The sequence below is a fragment of the Phaenicophaeus curvirostris genome, chromosome 6 (assembly GCF_032191515.1).
Source record: "Phaenicophaeus curvirostris isolate KB17595 chromosome 6, BPBGC_Pcur_1.0, whole genome shotgun sequence".
Taxonomy (NCBI): Eukaryota; Metazoa; Chordata; class Aves; order Cuculiformes; family Cuculidae; genus Phaenicophaeus; species Phaenicophaeus curvirostris.
Window position 1 is genome coordinate 43514985 of NC_091397.1, and position 16820 is coordinate 43531804.

The 16820-nt window shown below is 47.6% G+C and overlaps 1 protein-coding gene across 2 annotated transcripts; it reads left to right on the plus strand.

The window, feature by feature from the left end:
* Positions 1 to 190: 190 nt before the first annotated feature.
* TMEM42 (transmembrane protein 42) lies at positions 191 to 9982 on the plus strand. 2 transcript variants are annotated; one of them, XM_069859986.1, is made up of 3 exons: positions 191 to 282; positions 5817 to 5963; positions 6893 to 7166. In XM_069859986.1, exons 1-3 carry the CDS (start codon positions 205 to 207, stop codon positions 7034 to 7036), a joined length of 369 nt encoding a protein of 122 aa, XP_069716087.1. In that variant the 5' UTR covers positions 191 to 204; the 3' UTR covers positions 7037 to 7166. The 2 variants fall into 2 exon arrangements, with proteins under 2 accessions (XP_069716087.1, XP_069716086.1); XM_069859985.1 differs by having other exon boundaries at positions 192 to 274; positions 6893 to 9982.
* The last annotated feature ends 6838 nt before the right edge of the window (positions 9983 to 16820 follow it).

Below are 16820 nucleotides of genomic sequence, written 5' to 3' on the forward strand. Positions count from 1 at the left end.
GAAGCTGTGGCTGCCCCGTCCTTGGAGGTGTTCAAGGCCAGGCTGGATGGGGCCTTGGGCAGCCTGATCTAGTGGGAGGCGTCCCTGCCCAGGGTAGGGGGGTTGGAGCTGGGTGTTTGGATTCGAAAGGACCTTAAAGATCGCCTATTCCCCGCCTCCTCCCCTCCCCTCCCGTCCGGCCGCCGGGCGGGGCTGGTGCCGGGGATGGCGGCGGCGGCGGCGGCCGCGGGGCTGCTGGGGGCGGCGGCGGCGGCGGCGGCGAAGCTGGCGCTGTGTCCGTGGGTAAGGGGGCGGCCCGGCGCGGGGGTTCCTGCCACCAAACCCGGCTCCCAGAGCGCTTTGGCCGTGGTTTTACGTCAGTTTTGCTTGCGAAGCAGGGTGCCGGTACGCTTCGGCCTCAAACGCTTGCCCTCAGCCGCCTACTTTGGGGATAGTGGCACGGAGAATTGTAGAATCGCTGTGCTGGGAAGGACCCTTGAGGTCATCAGCTCCGACTGCACCTCTCCGCTGCTACATCGTGTCCCCACGCACCTCATCTACCGTGTTTTTAAACACCTCCAGGGATGGCGACTCAGTCACCTCCCTGGGCAGCCTCTGCCGGTGCCCAGTGACCCTTTCCGTGAAATATTTTTTCCTGATGTCAAGCCTGAACCTCCCCTGGCGGAGCCTGAGGCCATTCCCTCTCATGCTGCCCCCTTTTCATAGAATCATAGAATCACCAGGTTGGAAAAGACCCACCGGATGATTGAGTCCAACCATTCCTATCAAAAACCTTTTGGTGAAGCCTTTTTTCCTAATGTCCAATCTAAACTCCCCCTGATGCAGCTTGAGGCCATTCCCCCTTGTTCTGTCCCCTGTCACTTGGGAGAAGAGGCCAGCTCCCTCCTCTCCACAACCTCCTTTCAGGTAGTTTTATGTGGGAAACCTTGGCTGGTCTGGGGAGTTAGAGTGTGTTTCCATTGTGGTGCTCAGCTGATGTGTTCATCTGGTGAGCTCTGCTGGGGTGTTTGTAAGGGACGATCTTTATCTCAGTTGTGTTTCTCAGTTCTCGTTGTGCTTAAGCTTATTTGAGACTGGTGGCCTTACAGTGTGCTTACTTCCCGAGGAGATCTCTTGCACAGGCAGCGTGAATGGGGAGATGCCAAAATGGTAGCCAGCATACACTTATCATAGAACAGAATCATAGAATCCTTAAGGTTGGTAAAGACTCTAAGATCATAAAGTCCAACTGTCCGCTCAACACCACTGTCCATACTAAACCACATCTTGAAGAGCCACATCTACATGTTTTTTTTAACAGCTCCAAGGGTGGAGATTCCACCACCTCCCTGGGCAGCCTCTTCCAATGCTAGAAGACTCCTCTGGTAAAGAATTTTTTCCTAATGTCCAATGTAAACCTCTCAGGCCCTCTCACGGCCGTTTCTCTTATCCTGTCACTTGTTATTTGGCTGAAGACACCAGCACCCACCTCACTACAACCTCCTTTTGGGTAGTTGTAGAAGGCAATAATGACAGCCTCCTCTTCTCCAGACTAAACAGTGCCAGTTCCCTCAGCTGCTCCTTATAGCGCTTGTTCTCCAGCCTCTTCACCAGCTTCGTTGTCCTTGTCTGGACGCGCTGCAGCACCTCAATGTCTTTGTTGTAGTGAGGGGCCCAAAACTGAACACCGGATTCAAGGTGCAGCCTCACTAGTACTGAGTACAGGGGGATGATACCTTCCCTAGCATAAAAAGGCATTGGAGAGACCCATTTAGATGTAGCGCAGGGGTTGTTTTTCATATGGCAAAAGTACATTTGGACATAACAAAATCCAAAGGAGAGCCCACAAGAGAAAATAGATTGGAAAAAAAATCGATTTGTGTGATTGTAGGGATGGTTAAAAAAGCAAAACCTCAGCACTTGCCAATCCTGTTGATCCTTTCCAATATATAAGAAAAAGTGCTGGGGAGAAGAATAAAAAAATTTTAAATCCTGATAACTGTTCCTGATCCCCCCCAAAGTATTGTACTCTTAACCAACAGAAAGCAGAGTGTGGAATTGCTGAAAATGTTGACAGCATCTTTTCTAAATATTTTTCTTCTTTGAAATTTATAGAAATATTGCCCATTTGTTGTGTTTGTTTGGCTTTTTTTTAAGGTGATATGACAAATTATCACGTTACTGAGGTGGAATGTTGCCAGTAGATCAAGGGAGGTGATTATTCCCTTCTACTTGGCATTGTTGAGGCCATACCTGGAGTGTTTTGTCCTGTTCTGGGCTTTTCAGTATGAGAGAGACGGACACACCAGAAAGAGTCTAGCAAAGGGCCACAAAGATGATGAAGGAACCAGAGCATCTGTCCTATGAGGTAAAGGCTGAGAGAGCTGGAACTGTTCAGCCTGGAGAAGAGAAGGTTCAAGGATATCTTACCAATGTGTATAAATACCCGAAGGGAAGGCCCACAGAAGACAGACCCAGAGGTGATGGGCACAAACTGAAACACAAGTTGTTAGTTGGTTAACCTCATTATGAAGTTAGCCAAGCACTGGCACTGGTTGCCCAGAGAGGCGATGGAGTCTTCATCCTTGGGGATATTCAGAAACCGACTAGACACAGTCCTGGGCAACTTGCCCTAAGAGCAGGGGGGTTGGACCAGATGATCTCCAGAGGTCCCTTCCAACCTCAACCATGCTGTGCTTTTGTGATTGTGTTTCATTTTTCTGGACAAATTGATTCCCTCAATTACTTCTTTGAGAGCCAATCTAGGTGATAGTTATGAACTAAATTAACCGGTTTAGCTGTAAAACTAACTGAGTTTCAAGTAAATGCCATAGTCTTCCTTTTAGCTTAAATTGCACAGTACTGTAGACACATTTCAGTGGGGTCACTGTTTGAATCCTACACACTTGCTACAGAGGTGTTTCTGCAAAACAGCCAGAGGGTGACAGAAATCCAAGGGGGTTTGTGTTTGAGAGAGAAATACAGAAATCTGAAAATAAGTCTGAAAGAGCAGCCATTGCTTGTGCAGCTTGGAAAGCGGCAGCATATGTTAAAAGTGTATTGACACTCCGAAGAGGTTGTGACGTGGGCTAGCAGGATACTCGACAGCAGCACAAAGATGGATTTCCTGGCCAGAAGGGTGTGTTGTGATGGCCCAGCCTGAGAGCAGCCTGAACCAGGAAGGGTCATTTCACTTGAACAAAAGGTTTCCTTTACTTTCCCCTGCCAAACTTCATCTAAAATTACTTCTGCACTGCAAGGAGGAATTCTTGATTATCTGAAATGTACACTGAAATTAATCTCTTAGTAAAGTAATCAGAACAGTAATCCTTGACTCACTGGGCTGGCTCAGCTGAGCCCTTAGCATGGGAGAAATTTATACCTCCCTCCTTCCTTGTGGGGAGCACCTAGGGATGTCTTTCTGCCTGCATGCCATTGTGATGACTGTTCCTCTGCCCAGGAGGAAGAAGGCCTCTGGCCTTTCCCTGGAAAGCCTTCCTTCTGGGCATATGCCACCTGCACATTTCCTTGGCAATAGAAGATGAGAAGAACGTATGGGTTCAGGGTCATTTTTAAAGGTAACTTAGCTGATGTGATGGTGGGAATCAGCTTTGTCCCAGCACTAATAGACTCACAGACTAATTCAGGTCAAGCAGAACCTCTGGAGGTCTCTAGTCCAACCGCTGCTCTGCAACAGGTTGCTCATGTCCCTCTTCAAGCTTTGAATATCTCCAGGGTTGGAGAGCTTCATGACACCTGTTCCAGTGTTTGATCACTGTTGTTTTCCCTTGTATCAGATCAACACTTCACTTGTTCTAATCTTTACTTGCTGCCTTTTGTCATATCCTAATGCACCCTGGCGAAGAGCCTGGGCCCCATCCTCTCTACGCCCTCAGGCAGGTGGTTAAAGACAGTATTAAGATTTCTTTTCCTTGAGTCCCTTTTTCCTAGCAGCAAAGCTCAGTAGGCTTTTTCTGATCCAGAAACAATATACTGAATTTAGGTGAAACACAGAGAATTGGTTTCCTCTCTCGTTTCTTTACTTCCAGGTCTGCCAGCCCACTAGAGGTGTAGGTGGATGTACACAACTGTCCTGAGCATGGTCGCGCAAGCAGAGGGTGAAGCTGGAAAGCAAACTTTGTCTCACAGTGAACTGTATCACGACAGCAGGTTTCTTCTTTGGAAGGCCAGTAGCAGCTGGGCATGGTTGTACCGCTTACACCTCTCTGTGGAGTTTGCCATGGCAGTGGTGGGGAAGCTAAGCACTTCAGAGGTGGGAATTGGTTTGGATCATTTACCATTGCCCTTATAAAGTCTGGAGACTTTTACGCAAGAGGGGCAAAACAAGGCCAACACCGTAACCATCCCTCTCTGTCACAGGGTTAACCTCCTAGAGCTCATGCCAGTCAGTGAGCAGCTTTACAGCCTTTTCCTTTTAACCTTGTACTTGCTACATCACTTGTTTCAGAAATCCCTGTGGCATCCCCTGGCTTGCGGTTAGTAACTTCTTCTGAGAGGAAGCAGAGCACAGGTGGTGGCCCCACTGATTTGGTCGGCTTGCAAGGGGTCACAATGCAGCTGTTCCTGTGGGGCAGGTGCTGCCTCTCAGCTGCATTTGCTTGTGGCTTCACACCTATATTTCTGTCTGCTTCAGGATGGATCCCACCATAGACTGAGTGAGGCAGCAGGCCATGAAAGCAGGAGTGCTATGGACTTAGACAATGCCTTGCTTTCCCTTGCCATCATCTGGTCCCTGAGTGTTTGTGAAAGTTGTTTGTTCTGGCTGTGATTTCCTCCTCTGGTGTCTTCATCCCTTCAAGTACACAACACCCAGGGGCTAGGGAGATGGCTGCTGCAGCTAAACTACAGGCGTGGGGAGAGACTGTGAATGGTGAAGGATTTTTAGGCAAAACTTTGCCCTTTGTTCAGAGCAAGGCTGTTAGTGTCTTGTCAGGTTGTCTAAAGAGAGAGGTCTTTCTTTAGAACCTACTTGACCTTGAAGGCCCTTGAATTAAGAGGTGATTTTGTTGTCGCTGAATGCTGAAGCAGGGAGCTCGTAGTAAATCAACTCTCTGTCAAGCCTGCAATACAGGAAAAAATTCAGGAAAAGAATTTTCACAGAAAGGGTCATTGGGCACTGGAACAGGCTGCCCAGGGAGGTGTTTAAAAGGCAGATAGATGAGGTGTCCAGGGACGTGGTTTAGTGACAGATAGGAATGGTTGGACTTGATGATCCAAGAGGTTTTTTTCCAACCTGGTGATTCTATGATTCTATGAAAACAAGGCACAAAGCCCCTCAGCTCTTGCTTTCCCCTCAGAGGACGCTGCTCTGACCTTGCTGCAGCAGTGAGGCAGGCCAGGTCATGGGAGGTGGTGTGAACAAGTGGTTTGCAACCACACTGGTCTCAGCCCGAATTCAGAAGTGATTGGACCACATGCAGAGCCAGCATGTACAGCGTCAGTGTTCCTCTCTGGCAGTGCTGAGTTCTTCCATACATCTAATGGAGAGTGAAGAGCATTTCACTGGATTGCATGTGCACCACATCAGGAGCTTGAGAGCTTTCTGGAGTTCGGCTTCTGGCATGGCAGCTGCTCTGCACTGTCCCAGCACTTCCCAGCTTGTGGTCTGAGCCTGGACACGCAGCAGGATGTGCCAGGTTTATGCTCCATCCAGGGCTGTTTCCTCACTTCTGCTGTCTTCTGCATTTTAATAAATTTATCTTCCTCTAATACCAGATGTAATTCAGCTTCAAGCCCACGCCGTTAGGTTTTGTTCCATAGTGCCCATGAATGAGTGGTTGGTGAGAATACATGAGTTTTTCCCTTTCTTCCTACAGCTGCCTGTGCTGTTTCGCATCAGCTGTGTTGGCTTGGTGTTGGCATGCAATGCGGTCATGTGGACGGTCTTTGCAAAAGCCCTGCGACTTTCCTCCTCCTCGGCTGCTGCCTCTGTGACAATGATGGCCTCCAACTTCATCTGTTCGGTGAGTATGTCCAGGCACTGAGGCCTGGGGGAGCACAGCAATCTGGGAACGGTCACACTGGATGTGCAGCCAGCATCACTGGCTGTAAAGGTGGAGCTACAGGCAGGCATGAAATGATCACCTTGGACCTCAGCTGCTCTGCCTGTTGTTCATAGCAGAGTCCCATTTAGAGGGGCAGCCACTGTATGGTTTATTGATCTTTTCTAATTGTCAGTGAGAGCTGGAGCTGGAAGCTTTGCTTTGTATTGCATTTCCTTTGCAGCACCTCACCTGTTACAAGCCAAAGCCACCCTAGCAGGGTATGAAGATGCACTGCCTCTAGTGAGAGCAAGAGCATTTTTGACCTGCAGGTTTTTTTAGCCTGTTTTTCATGCTCAGCAGCTGGCCACATTTGTTTCTGTGCTCCGACAACTCACAGCAAGCTTGTGGTGGCGTCCAAAACTCAAGTCAGTTGGGCCCTGTTTTTATCAGCTGGAGTCTCCCAGTCAGCTGGATGTTTGGCTCCTGAGAGGTGCTGGGAAAGCAGCAAAGCACACATACATCTGCCAAAAAGCTGTTTTGGGACCACAATATGGATGTGCTTCCTGGCTGGATTGTAGAGTATGTCATCTCCAGCATCACCTGCAGCAGCTGTTTCTCTTAGTGGTCACAGCAGTAGTTTCCTTAAGCATTTTTTTTCCAGGGCTGGCTCTCCTAGCAGAAGCCCAGGGAGGTGGTTGAGTCACCTTCCCTGGAGGTGTTTAAGGGATGGGTGGACGAGGTGCTGAGGGGCATTGTTTAGTATTTGATAGGTATGGTTGGACTCAATGATCCAATGGGTCTTTTCTAACCTGGTGATTCTATGATTCTATGATTCTATAGCTCTGGCAGTGCAGGAGACTTTGGAGTGGCTTGGCCCAGCAAAGTTTTGTCTTTGTCTTTTCTTTCAGGCCATCCTGGGCAAGCTTCTCTTTGGGGAGACATGGACGCCTCTGTGGTGGGTCGGCCTTGCTGTGATGCTCTGTGGCCTCATGCTGCTGCACACTGCTGCACCCCAGCTGGTGCAGTTCCCGGCAGAGAAGAAGGAGATGTGATAGCTGCTGGAAGGAACACACTGCCATGCTGGCCCTTACCCGTTGCTGTCGTGCCTCATGATGGTGGCCCTGGTCCCCAGCCAACTCCAAACACGCCAGCCACAGACCTGCTGTCCCCTGCTCATCTGCTGATCTGGCAGCTTGCAAAGTCACGCTGGTTGCATCTTTCCTAGCAGGCTGGTGGTGGTGTGGTGGCAGTGACAGCCTCAGAGGGAGCTGGTCTGCTCTGAGTCAGTATCATGGAGATCAGGGCCAGAGACTTATCAGCTGCTCCTCCTCTTCACACCTAGCAGCTGCAGAGCTTTCCCAGTTCAGGGAAGGTGGAAAGTAAATGTAGTGGCTGAGGAAGGTGCCCGTGCATCAGTACTTTTCCATAAGAGGACCACCCTTCCCAAAACAGAAGAGCAATCAGAAGCAGACAGTGAAGGTGGCTGATATGTCTGCTCTGCTGTGTTTGACTTTCCTCTCTGCCTCTTGAAATGGCCTTCTGCCTACCCTAAGCTCCTGCTGCTGGTAAGGCTGCGGAGCCTTTCATTAATTCCTCCAGCATCCCCTATCTGTCACATAAGCCTTTTAACTTGCCATTTGGATCTAACACCTGTAATTCCAACTCACTGTAAGGTTCCTTACTCACTGCAAGGTTGCCGCTCTGTCCTTTAAACTCTTAAACAGGATGGATTCTTTTTACCGTTCTTGCTGTGTGTAGGTCAAAGTAATTTTGGGAGAATACAACAAGCTGCATGTGAACAGTCAGCTGCTTTCACTGAGAGTGTCCATGTTCAACACATCCCCTCACCTTTTAGCTGGAAATTGTTTTAATATTTGGTAAAATGGAGTTTCTCAAGCAACACGGGTTTTCATACCTCTGGATGATGCTGATCCGCGTTTGTGCAGTGTAATCAGCCGGATCACCAGTACCCACATTTGTGCTACCTGTTGGGTCAGCAATTACTCTGTGTTCATGATGAGACATGTTGTCAAGGTGTATATGTCAGGAATCATCATTCCTAAGGTATCGACTTCTTTCCCCTGCCCACACATCTTGTTTTATTCGGAATTTTTTTTAGTTGCAATCCTAATCGAGAAATACAGTGATACCTAGAAGCGTATGCATCATGCCAGTGATGCAACTTGTTTGCTCTAGGCTTGCCAGGTTGTGTCTGTTGTCTTGTAATCACAGAAAGTGAGTCACAGTTGTGGCATGTGCAGAAAACCTAAGGACACGTTTCTGCGAGCCTCCGTATCGGAACTTGTCAGATTTGTCATGACTGGCAGCTATGCATCCTGTCCCACAGAAGCATAAAAATAGACTTGCAGGTGGAAATGCCCCTGGAGTTGGGTTTGTGCCTTTTCTTTCTTTGTATCAGCTAGATGAAAAGTCAGTGTTCCAAGAAGAGGCTGGGAGCTGTTCTAAGCCCCCTGCTTCAGAAGGGCAACCTAGCTTGTCACATCTGGCAGCCGTGTTCCAAGAAGGATAAAGCCTTTGACTCTTCCCCTTGCTGTGCTCCTAAGTCTCCCCTCCAAGCAAAGTAGCCGCATATGTGGTGATGAAGAGGGCAGAGTGCTCTGAGTGCCTTTCCTCCTTGATAGTGTGAGTCTTCACACCCAGGGAGCAATTTGGTTAGCAGCAGAGGTAGAAAGAGTGGAATGCATCTGCCTGCCTGTGAAACAGGGACTTGACACTGTGACTGAACGTCCCTTATAGGTTTGTGGAGAGGACAACCAGGAGTCGTGCATTTCTTAAGTGCATCAAATCTTAGACCTTTGTACACTACTTCATAGTGTGCAAATAGTGAAGGCTACGAGCCTCATTTGTTTGCCCTTGTTATTAACTCAGCCAGCTGTAAGCTATGGCCACTGTTGTACAAACAGCAGGAGAAGGGCTAGACTCTCTCCTCTCTGGTTAATTTGGCTGTTGCTGCTACTCCTAACAAACCTTTTGAAAAGTTTTTTTTAACATGGACTATTTCAAAAGTGATATTTCTTTATTACAATCATTGAGGTCAAGTTCTAGGAGATGTTTGCACATGTGCAGAAATTGCGATGTATTGGCTTTGCATGGAAAGGTTTTGGTAGCAGAGGGGCCTCAGGGGTGGCTTCTGTGAGAGCTGCTGGAAGCTTCCTCTGTGTCCATAGGAGCCAATGCTAGTCAGCTCCTAGACAGACCTGCCACTGGCCAAAGCTGATCCAATCAGTGACACTAGTAGTGCCTCTGGGATAATGTATTTAAGAAGGGGAATAAAAAACTGCAGCGGAACAGCAGCCAGAAGAGAGGATTGAGAATATGTGACAGAAACAACGCCGCAGACATCAAGGTCAGTGAAGAAAGAAGAGGAGAAGGTGCCAGAGCAAAGATTCCCCTGCAGTTGGTGGTGAAGACCATTGGTGAGGCAGGCTGTTCCCCTGCAGCCCATAGAGGTCCACACTGGAGCAGATATCCACTTGTAGCCTGTGGAGGACCCATGCCAGAGTGAGTGGATTCAAGAAGGAGGCTGTGAGCCCATGGGGAGCATGGTCTTGGTAGGACCTGTGGACCCATGGAGAGAGGAGCCTACGCTGGAGCAGATTTGTTGGCAGGACTTGTGACAGTCCATTTTTGAAGGACTGCACCCTGTGCAATGAACCCATGTTGAAGCAGTTTGTGAAGAATTTGGAGAAGTTAATGGAGGACTGTCTGCCACGGAGGGGACCGCTCCTTCTTTAGCAGGAGAAAACCATGAGAAGTCCTCTCCCTGAGAAGGAAGGAGTGGCAGAGACATCGTGGGATGAACTGACCACAACCCCTATTCCCCATTCCCCTGTGCTGCTGGGAGTGGGGAGGTAGAGAAAATCAGGAGTAAAGATAAGCCTGGGAAGAAGGGAGGGGGGAGGATGTTTTTAAGATTCATTTTTATTTCTCATTATCTTCTCTGATTTGACTGGTAATAAACTAATTAATTTCCCCAAGTCAAGTGTGTTTTGCCCATGACGGTAACTGCTGAGTGATTTCCCTGTCCTTATCTCAACCCACACGAATTTCATTATATTTCCTCTCCCCTGTCCGGCTGAGGAGGGTGAGTGATAGAGCGGCCTTGGCAGGCACCTTGCATCCAGCCAAGATCAACTCATCACACGCGGGCAATATTTTATTGGTCATGCTCACTTCTAAGACAGAAGAACATAAAGTAGGGCTGTAAATCTGCTGTCGTAAATTCTTGACATTGGGAACGGAAATTAGTTTTCCTCCAATTCCCGTGGGAGGAAAAGATTGCCAGGCAGACTGTGGTTTTTGGCAGTCTCCCTCTTCTCTGTGTACAGAGGGTTTGTCCCATGTCTGCTGGTGTTGCCTGTCAGCATGAGGGCAGGGCTGTGAGGAAGGCTGCAATCACCATATGGGAAAGTGGCGTACTTGTAGTAAATGGTTCATGTATGGTCATTCCAAAAAGGGGTGCCAGCATTTCCAAATAAAAACACTGTCCAAAGCTCAGTGGCTGAAATTTAATATTTACAGATATTTTAGACCACACACAAAAACGTGATGTCAGAGTAATGAGCGAGCTCTGTGTGTGTAAAGAGTGAATGGTTCAAATGTGGTAGACTCTCTAAGCTGGCTGAAGATAATGGCCAACCGTAAGACCTTGATTCACCAGAGCAGAAGATGGGTTATCCTTATGCGGGAACTCCAGTTGTGTGCTCGTGTGGTGTTTTATACACTTGAGCTGAGGTATTTTTAGAGAAGAGTCTTGGGCACACAATTGTGCTCAAGTTCCAGAAAAATGCACTTTTGTTTGCACGTCTTCCAGACTCTGGCTGTAATGAATCTTTACTATTCCTTCCCAAACACAATCCTCATTTGTCAGCATCTGTTCATCAGATTTTCCTCAAGCAGCGCTATACCATGTCATGCTTAAAACAGTAGGAGAAGCAGGTGCATGGTTAGCAGCAAGACTTACAATGCTGCTCATGAAGATCAAAGTATTCTTGAATTAATGGTAGGGAAGCATTTGGAAAAATCTGTTGTATAAACATGGTACAAGAATATTATATTCTAAGGTAAATAATACTTTGTATACCTTTACAAGGATCAAAGCCAAATCAAATTGTAATTGCAGTTGAACCTTAAAGCATAGTCTGGCTGATTAGATAAGGAACTATGCATAAAACCTGAGAAATGTCCCTATTGTCATTTACAAAGAACCACTGAAACTTGGAAGGTTTGTACAACAGGTCGGTCACAACATATGTCAAAATAACTTGAAGGAGGGGATGTGTACCCAGATAACAAAGAGTAGAAGTGGATATGATAAATTCGATTGGTATATTGTTCTGCTGGATTTGGTATATGTAAGACTTCCAAAGAATTTGATTCAGTGCCCTGTGTTCACCCTTCAGAGACCCTAAATACCGACTGCATTGTGAGGAAGTCACAAATTCCACTAAAAAGTTTTAAGCAGTGAAGTGTTTCTGAAGAAGGAATTCATGGTGACTCAACAAGCTAGTAGAGTGGTGTCATGGCTCTGACCTTGGCTGACATGGGAGAACCATGAAGTTATGAATAAATGGGTACTAATCCTCATGTGTTTGTGGTGCCCGGTGATCTGCTCCTCTTCTGGAGAAAAGCAGCAGCAAGTCTTTGTTTTGGGAGTTCAAGAGCTGCAGAGGGGAGTTGCATAGGGTGGGCTCTTGTCCACAGCAAACTGTGAGGTGCCTGTAGCTCACACGGTTTCAGAGAAGAATCTAGGGTGAGCTCAGGTCAGCAGCAAAAGCCTTCCACAAGATCCAAGAGGTTGTTACTAAAAGTTAAGTGCATGATGTGTTGCACTGTATCACTTTTTAAAGGAAAGGATTGCAAGAAGTCAACATTGCTGAAGATGTGGTCCTGCAGAAGGAGCACAGTATTTTAGAATGCAAAGCAACATCTCCTGGTTTTTAGGCTAGGTATTTCAGTGCTATATCTACGGCAAATATCTTTCTACATACTTTAATACAAAAAAAAAATTTAAAAAAAGGGTCAGCAACTTGCCTGTAAAACCTGAAATGGGAACCTGAGCCGTGAGGAGGGTTGGGAGGGAGGTCCCAGGGTTCGGGTAGGGACAGTCACTCCCCGTGGTGCCCTCAGAGCCCTGAAGTAGTCAATGGCTGTACCTGGGGTGCTGTTTTCAGCTCTGTCCCTCTTCCCCTAGTTCAAGACAGATGTTGGGAAACTGGTCTGACAAAAGGCTACCAAGATGGCAGGGTCCTGTGAGGACAGGATGAGGAATGTGGGCTTGTTGGAAAGAGGGAGGCTTAGGCTGACCTGGTAGCAGCTGACACGTGCTTGGAGAGGGGTTATAGAGGCAATGGAGCCAAGCTCCACTCTGTAGAAATGGCCAGAACGAGAAGAGGCAGCAGGCATAGGTTATATCTTGGGACTTTCAAGCTGTGGCCATCAGGGAAAAACCATCACCAGGTGGTTATTTGTCCAGAGAGGTGGCCGCCTCCACCTGTGAGTTTTTTGAGGCTCAGCTAGACAAGTCCTCCACTGACTCAATTTAGTGTTCGTGAACATCATATCTGGGCAGGAGACTGGACATCCTGTGACCAATGGATGGATTTCATGGGCAACATCAAGTGACTCTGAGTTTGGCAGTTCCCATTAAATGCTGCTGTGCTGCAGAAAGATTCCTCCTTGCGGCAGCATGCAGACACACGTCACCGGAGGTTTTTTGGCTAACTACCGAAATCATAACAAACACTTGCATCTGCATTTGTATCCTGAAAACAAATGCACTGTTATCAAAGGAAGACCACATTTCAGCTGCTGATAGTGAAGCGCCTTACACATTTGACCCTTTACTGGTTGAGCCTGCTGTGTGCAAAGCTAGAGGTGGTTCCCAGGGCAAGGTAACACAGCCCAGCTGCAGCAGCCCAGCATGGGTGACCGAAGCACCAGGAAGCCTGGACCTTGCAGGGCTCTGTCCCGTAGCTGCATGCAGCACCACACTAATCCATGTACAGCGGCAGCACTTGATGTGCACAGAACACTTTTTGCCCTGCTAAGCAACCAACCAGCCACTCTCAAAAAAAACTTCTTGGTTTCTGACTATTCAATAACTCTCTTAGTTGTTTTGATTTTTCCTCAGCGTTTAAGGAAAGGTGACTGTGAATATCTGTACTAACTGCTAAGACTTTCTAACTGGCTCCAGGCCCTACTGCGCACACTTGAAGTCCAGAGGGATTGCTCGTGCTGTGTTACTGCCTGGAAAGATCCTGGACTGGACCTCCTGCTCCTGTTTTGCTGAGGAAGATGATGCACACCTTGCTCACCTCTGCACAGGTCTTGCATGGCACAGAGTCTCCACTGCAACAATGGAAATAAGTGGGAAGGGAGGGATGAAGGAAGCAATAGTAAGTGGGGTGGCTGATGGTACCACCACTTTTTTGGAGGCACATACATTTTGAACACACGGCTCAGAGGCTGCTGCAGACTGGGATTTCATCCTGCCTATAGGAGTTTGGGCTGGGGCTTGGCCACAGGAGCAAAAGCAGAGCCTCTTCGTCTTTTCACCAAGAGATAAGAGTCAAAAAACTCTTCTTGGCATCGTGACCTGCTCTTGGTGCATGTGCAGGTCTGAATATCAGCCAGGTGTTTGAACCTAATTGTTTTCAGTAAGTTAAGGCAACACTTGTGGAGGAATGAGCAGTGGCCTAGGGAAGAATGAGGCATTAGGAATTCCACATTTCCCCCTGCCAAGTGACTGTTTCCTTGAATGACTCGGTCCCTTCAGGACACTCCTGAGATAGGCGACTCACAGGCCTGGCTCAGCCAGAAGTCAGCACTGCAAAAACACTCTTCCTAAGAAACACAGGTGAGCATGGAGCTACTCCAGCTACCTGCCAGGTGAGAGCATCTGGATGCTGCGAAGAGAAGTGAGCGGGAATATTCTGGCTTGGTTGCTTTTCAGGACAAATAACCACAGACAGTAAGAAGGCTGCTGCATGTGACATCAGCACTTTCAGGGTGGGCCAAAGCCTTTATACCTGTGCTTTGGGTCTGATCCTGTGCAGCATTTGAGACAGATCTTCAGCACTGAGCAGGACTGGCTCCTTCCTACAAATCCTCCTGGTCTGGGAAGGTTGTCCCTTCCCACTGTGTAGTCATTTCTGCTGTGCTGCAGGCTGGTGGGGATGCAGCATGGCATACAACTACCTGAAAGGAGTTTATAGAGAGGAGGGAGCTGGCCTCTTCTCTCAAGTGACAGGGGACAGGACAAAAGGGAATGGCCTCAAGCTCTGCCAGGAGAGGTTTAGGCTGGACATTAGGAAAAAAAAAATCATGGAAAGGGTCATTGGGCCCTGGAACAGGCTGCCCAGGGAGGTGGTTGAGTCACATTCCCTGGAGGTGTTTAAGGGACGGGTGGACAAGCTGCTGAGGGACATGGTTTAGTGATTGATGGGAATGGTTGGACTCGATGATCTGGTGGGTCTTTTCCAACCTGGTGATTCTATGATTCTATGATTCTATGATAATCTGACCTGTAGTCTGTGTACTTCTGTGAGTGTATAGGCAGGCACACCCACGCAGACAGATGGGAGAAGCTGTCGCACCACCCCGGCACAAAGAAATGTTACTCGAAGACACTGGCATGCAAGTTTCTGTTTTCTCACTTAGATGTGTGCAAACAAACACATATCCTGTAGGTGGGAAGCTATTCTGTCAGTATTTCTCTTGTGCTGTGAAGCTGTTTTTAATATACAGATAAACTATTTTATCCCTGGTTCAATATTTGCACTATTTATTTACTTGCCCTTACCATTTATTCTTTTCAGCCCTCTTTTGCTTTATTTTCCTTCTTACCTTTTCGTATTGTTTGATTTAGGTGTAGGCTGTGAATATGCATCCACATGGCAATCAGTCAGTGTGGTCATACATGCTCACTCAAAGCTAGTTCGTGGGTCAGTGACAGTAGGGTGGATACGACTCTGGAGTATCTGCACCCACCCCGCTGGACCCTTTCCAAGCACACACTACAGGATCACACTGTAAGGGGGGTCCTTCTCCTCATCCTGGGTGTCTTGACGGGGTGGGATGAAGGTGTGAGGAGTGAGTTAGCCGGCTAGGACCACTTAGTGTGGAAAAGAGATGGTGGTGATTTGTTTTGGGATCTGAGAAGACCATGAGTTGCATGGAGAAAGTAAGCTGGCAGAGCTGTTGACTGTTTCCTCTACCACAAAGGTGGGGGCCACAAGGGAAGCAGGCGAGCAGCAGCCTCAAAGCCAGAGGAGCTTCCTTCTCCCAGTGTGTCACTCAGCTGAGGAACTCCCACCCGCAGGATGCAGCCGATGCTGACGGGTTCCTTGGGTTCAAACAGGAGGCAATTCTATTATTAATAAAAGCTGCTGCCTGGAAGAAGTAACACAATGGAGATCTTTTTTTGTCACTTCTTGCACAAAATGCTGCGAAGCAGAAGTACCTTGTATTGAGTCATTTTAGCCCCATACATAACATAATCTCCTCAGAAGAGGAGCATGCTTATTTTGGTGTTTCCAGTGCAACAGTTGTACCGGAGTTGAAGGTCAAACAGTCATAGGACTGGAGTCCCAAGTTCAGCCTTTGTTGCTCCCTATATCTAGATTGATTTTGCAATTTTGCCTCTTGCATCTCAGCCAGGGAAGGAGAAAGGCATCTTGAAAAATAACCAGAAAAGACATTTTCACATTCTAGCATTTTAGCTTGCTGTTAAAGCAGCTGTTTTTTTTCAAAGATAGCCTGGCCTAAAAACTCAGTTTCCTGTGATGATTACAGAACTTCTTTTTCAGGGCAGGAAAAGTGCTAGATAAGAGTGTTTTGCCTAATTAGGGGTTACAAGGCAAAAAGCCTATATCTGGTATATGTGTAGTTGTGGTATCTGTTTTATCTTTGTCTTTGCCTTCTTCAGGAACACAATCCCTGGATAGTGTTGGATTGGGCACAGAGCAATGTGGTTTTCTTTCCTTCTAGAGGTAAATGCCCAACGATAGTCACCTACATCCTTAACTTTAGGTCCAAAATCCTCTTTCAAGGTTTAGTGAGAAGGAAACAACTGGATTTCTGTAATAATTTTATTGGCGTCAATCACTTCTCTGGTATTTGTCTGGTATTACCAAGTAGCTTGTGCCAGACGACTTGGAATTAGTCAAGATCTGGGCTTGGCCATGTTGCACCAACTGCTGACATCCAATTGCCTGCCACAAGTTGGCTCATGTAAGACTAGAAGAGAATCTGTCAGCTGGGAACATGGGATGCCCGCAGGGCATTGCTGACAGCCACCGTCATAGCCCATGGTTGATGTACATGAGTGAGAAGTAATTGGATCAATGCTCCTTTCACAGTAAAAGCAACACAACACGTCAGGGTCATGATGTGGATAAGATGCACGTCACTAGTAGGAAATTCTTAATGACTAAGATACAAGTGTAATGAAATGGTGAGGGGTGGGCCAGTGTATCACCTCAAATAATAAGGTCCAGGTCAAAAGGGATAGACCAACCCTTTGTCTACTTTCTGTTGCTCTGGTTTTGTTTTTTTTTTCTTTTTAACCTCACAAGACTTCACCTTACTTATCATTTCCGAGGCTGTGATTCAGGACAGACTCAACGCATACTAGATGGTACATGTGGGAACAGTCCTGCTGTGGTCAGTGACCTTCTTGCTGTGGTGTCCCTCGGGGCCCAGACGTGAGTTGTGTGTGTGTGTAGCTCGGTAGATGCACCACTTCCCACATGGCATCTCAGAGCAGCTTTGCAGGGCAACTGGAAGGTTTAACTCATATTTACAGAGCACCAA

What these genes read in the sequence shown, in the direction of transcription:
- TMEM42 (XM_069859985.1), top strand. Translation starts at nt 205, where the DNA reads ATGGCGGCGGCGGCGGCGGCCGCGGGGCTGCTGGGGGCGGCGGCGGCG. An exon ending in GGCGGCGAAGCTGGCGCTGT is followed by an intron (nt 275 to 5,816) that starts GTCCGTGGGTAA and finishes TTCTTCCTACAG; the next exon opens with CTGCCTGTGCTGTTTCGCAT. An exon ending in CCTCCAACTTCATCTGTTCG is followed by an intron (nt 5,964 to 6,892) that starts GTGAGTATGTCC and finishes CTTTTCTTTCAG; the next exon opens with GCCATCCTGGGCAAGCTTCT.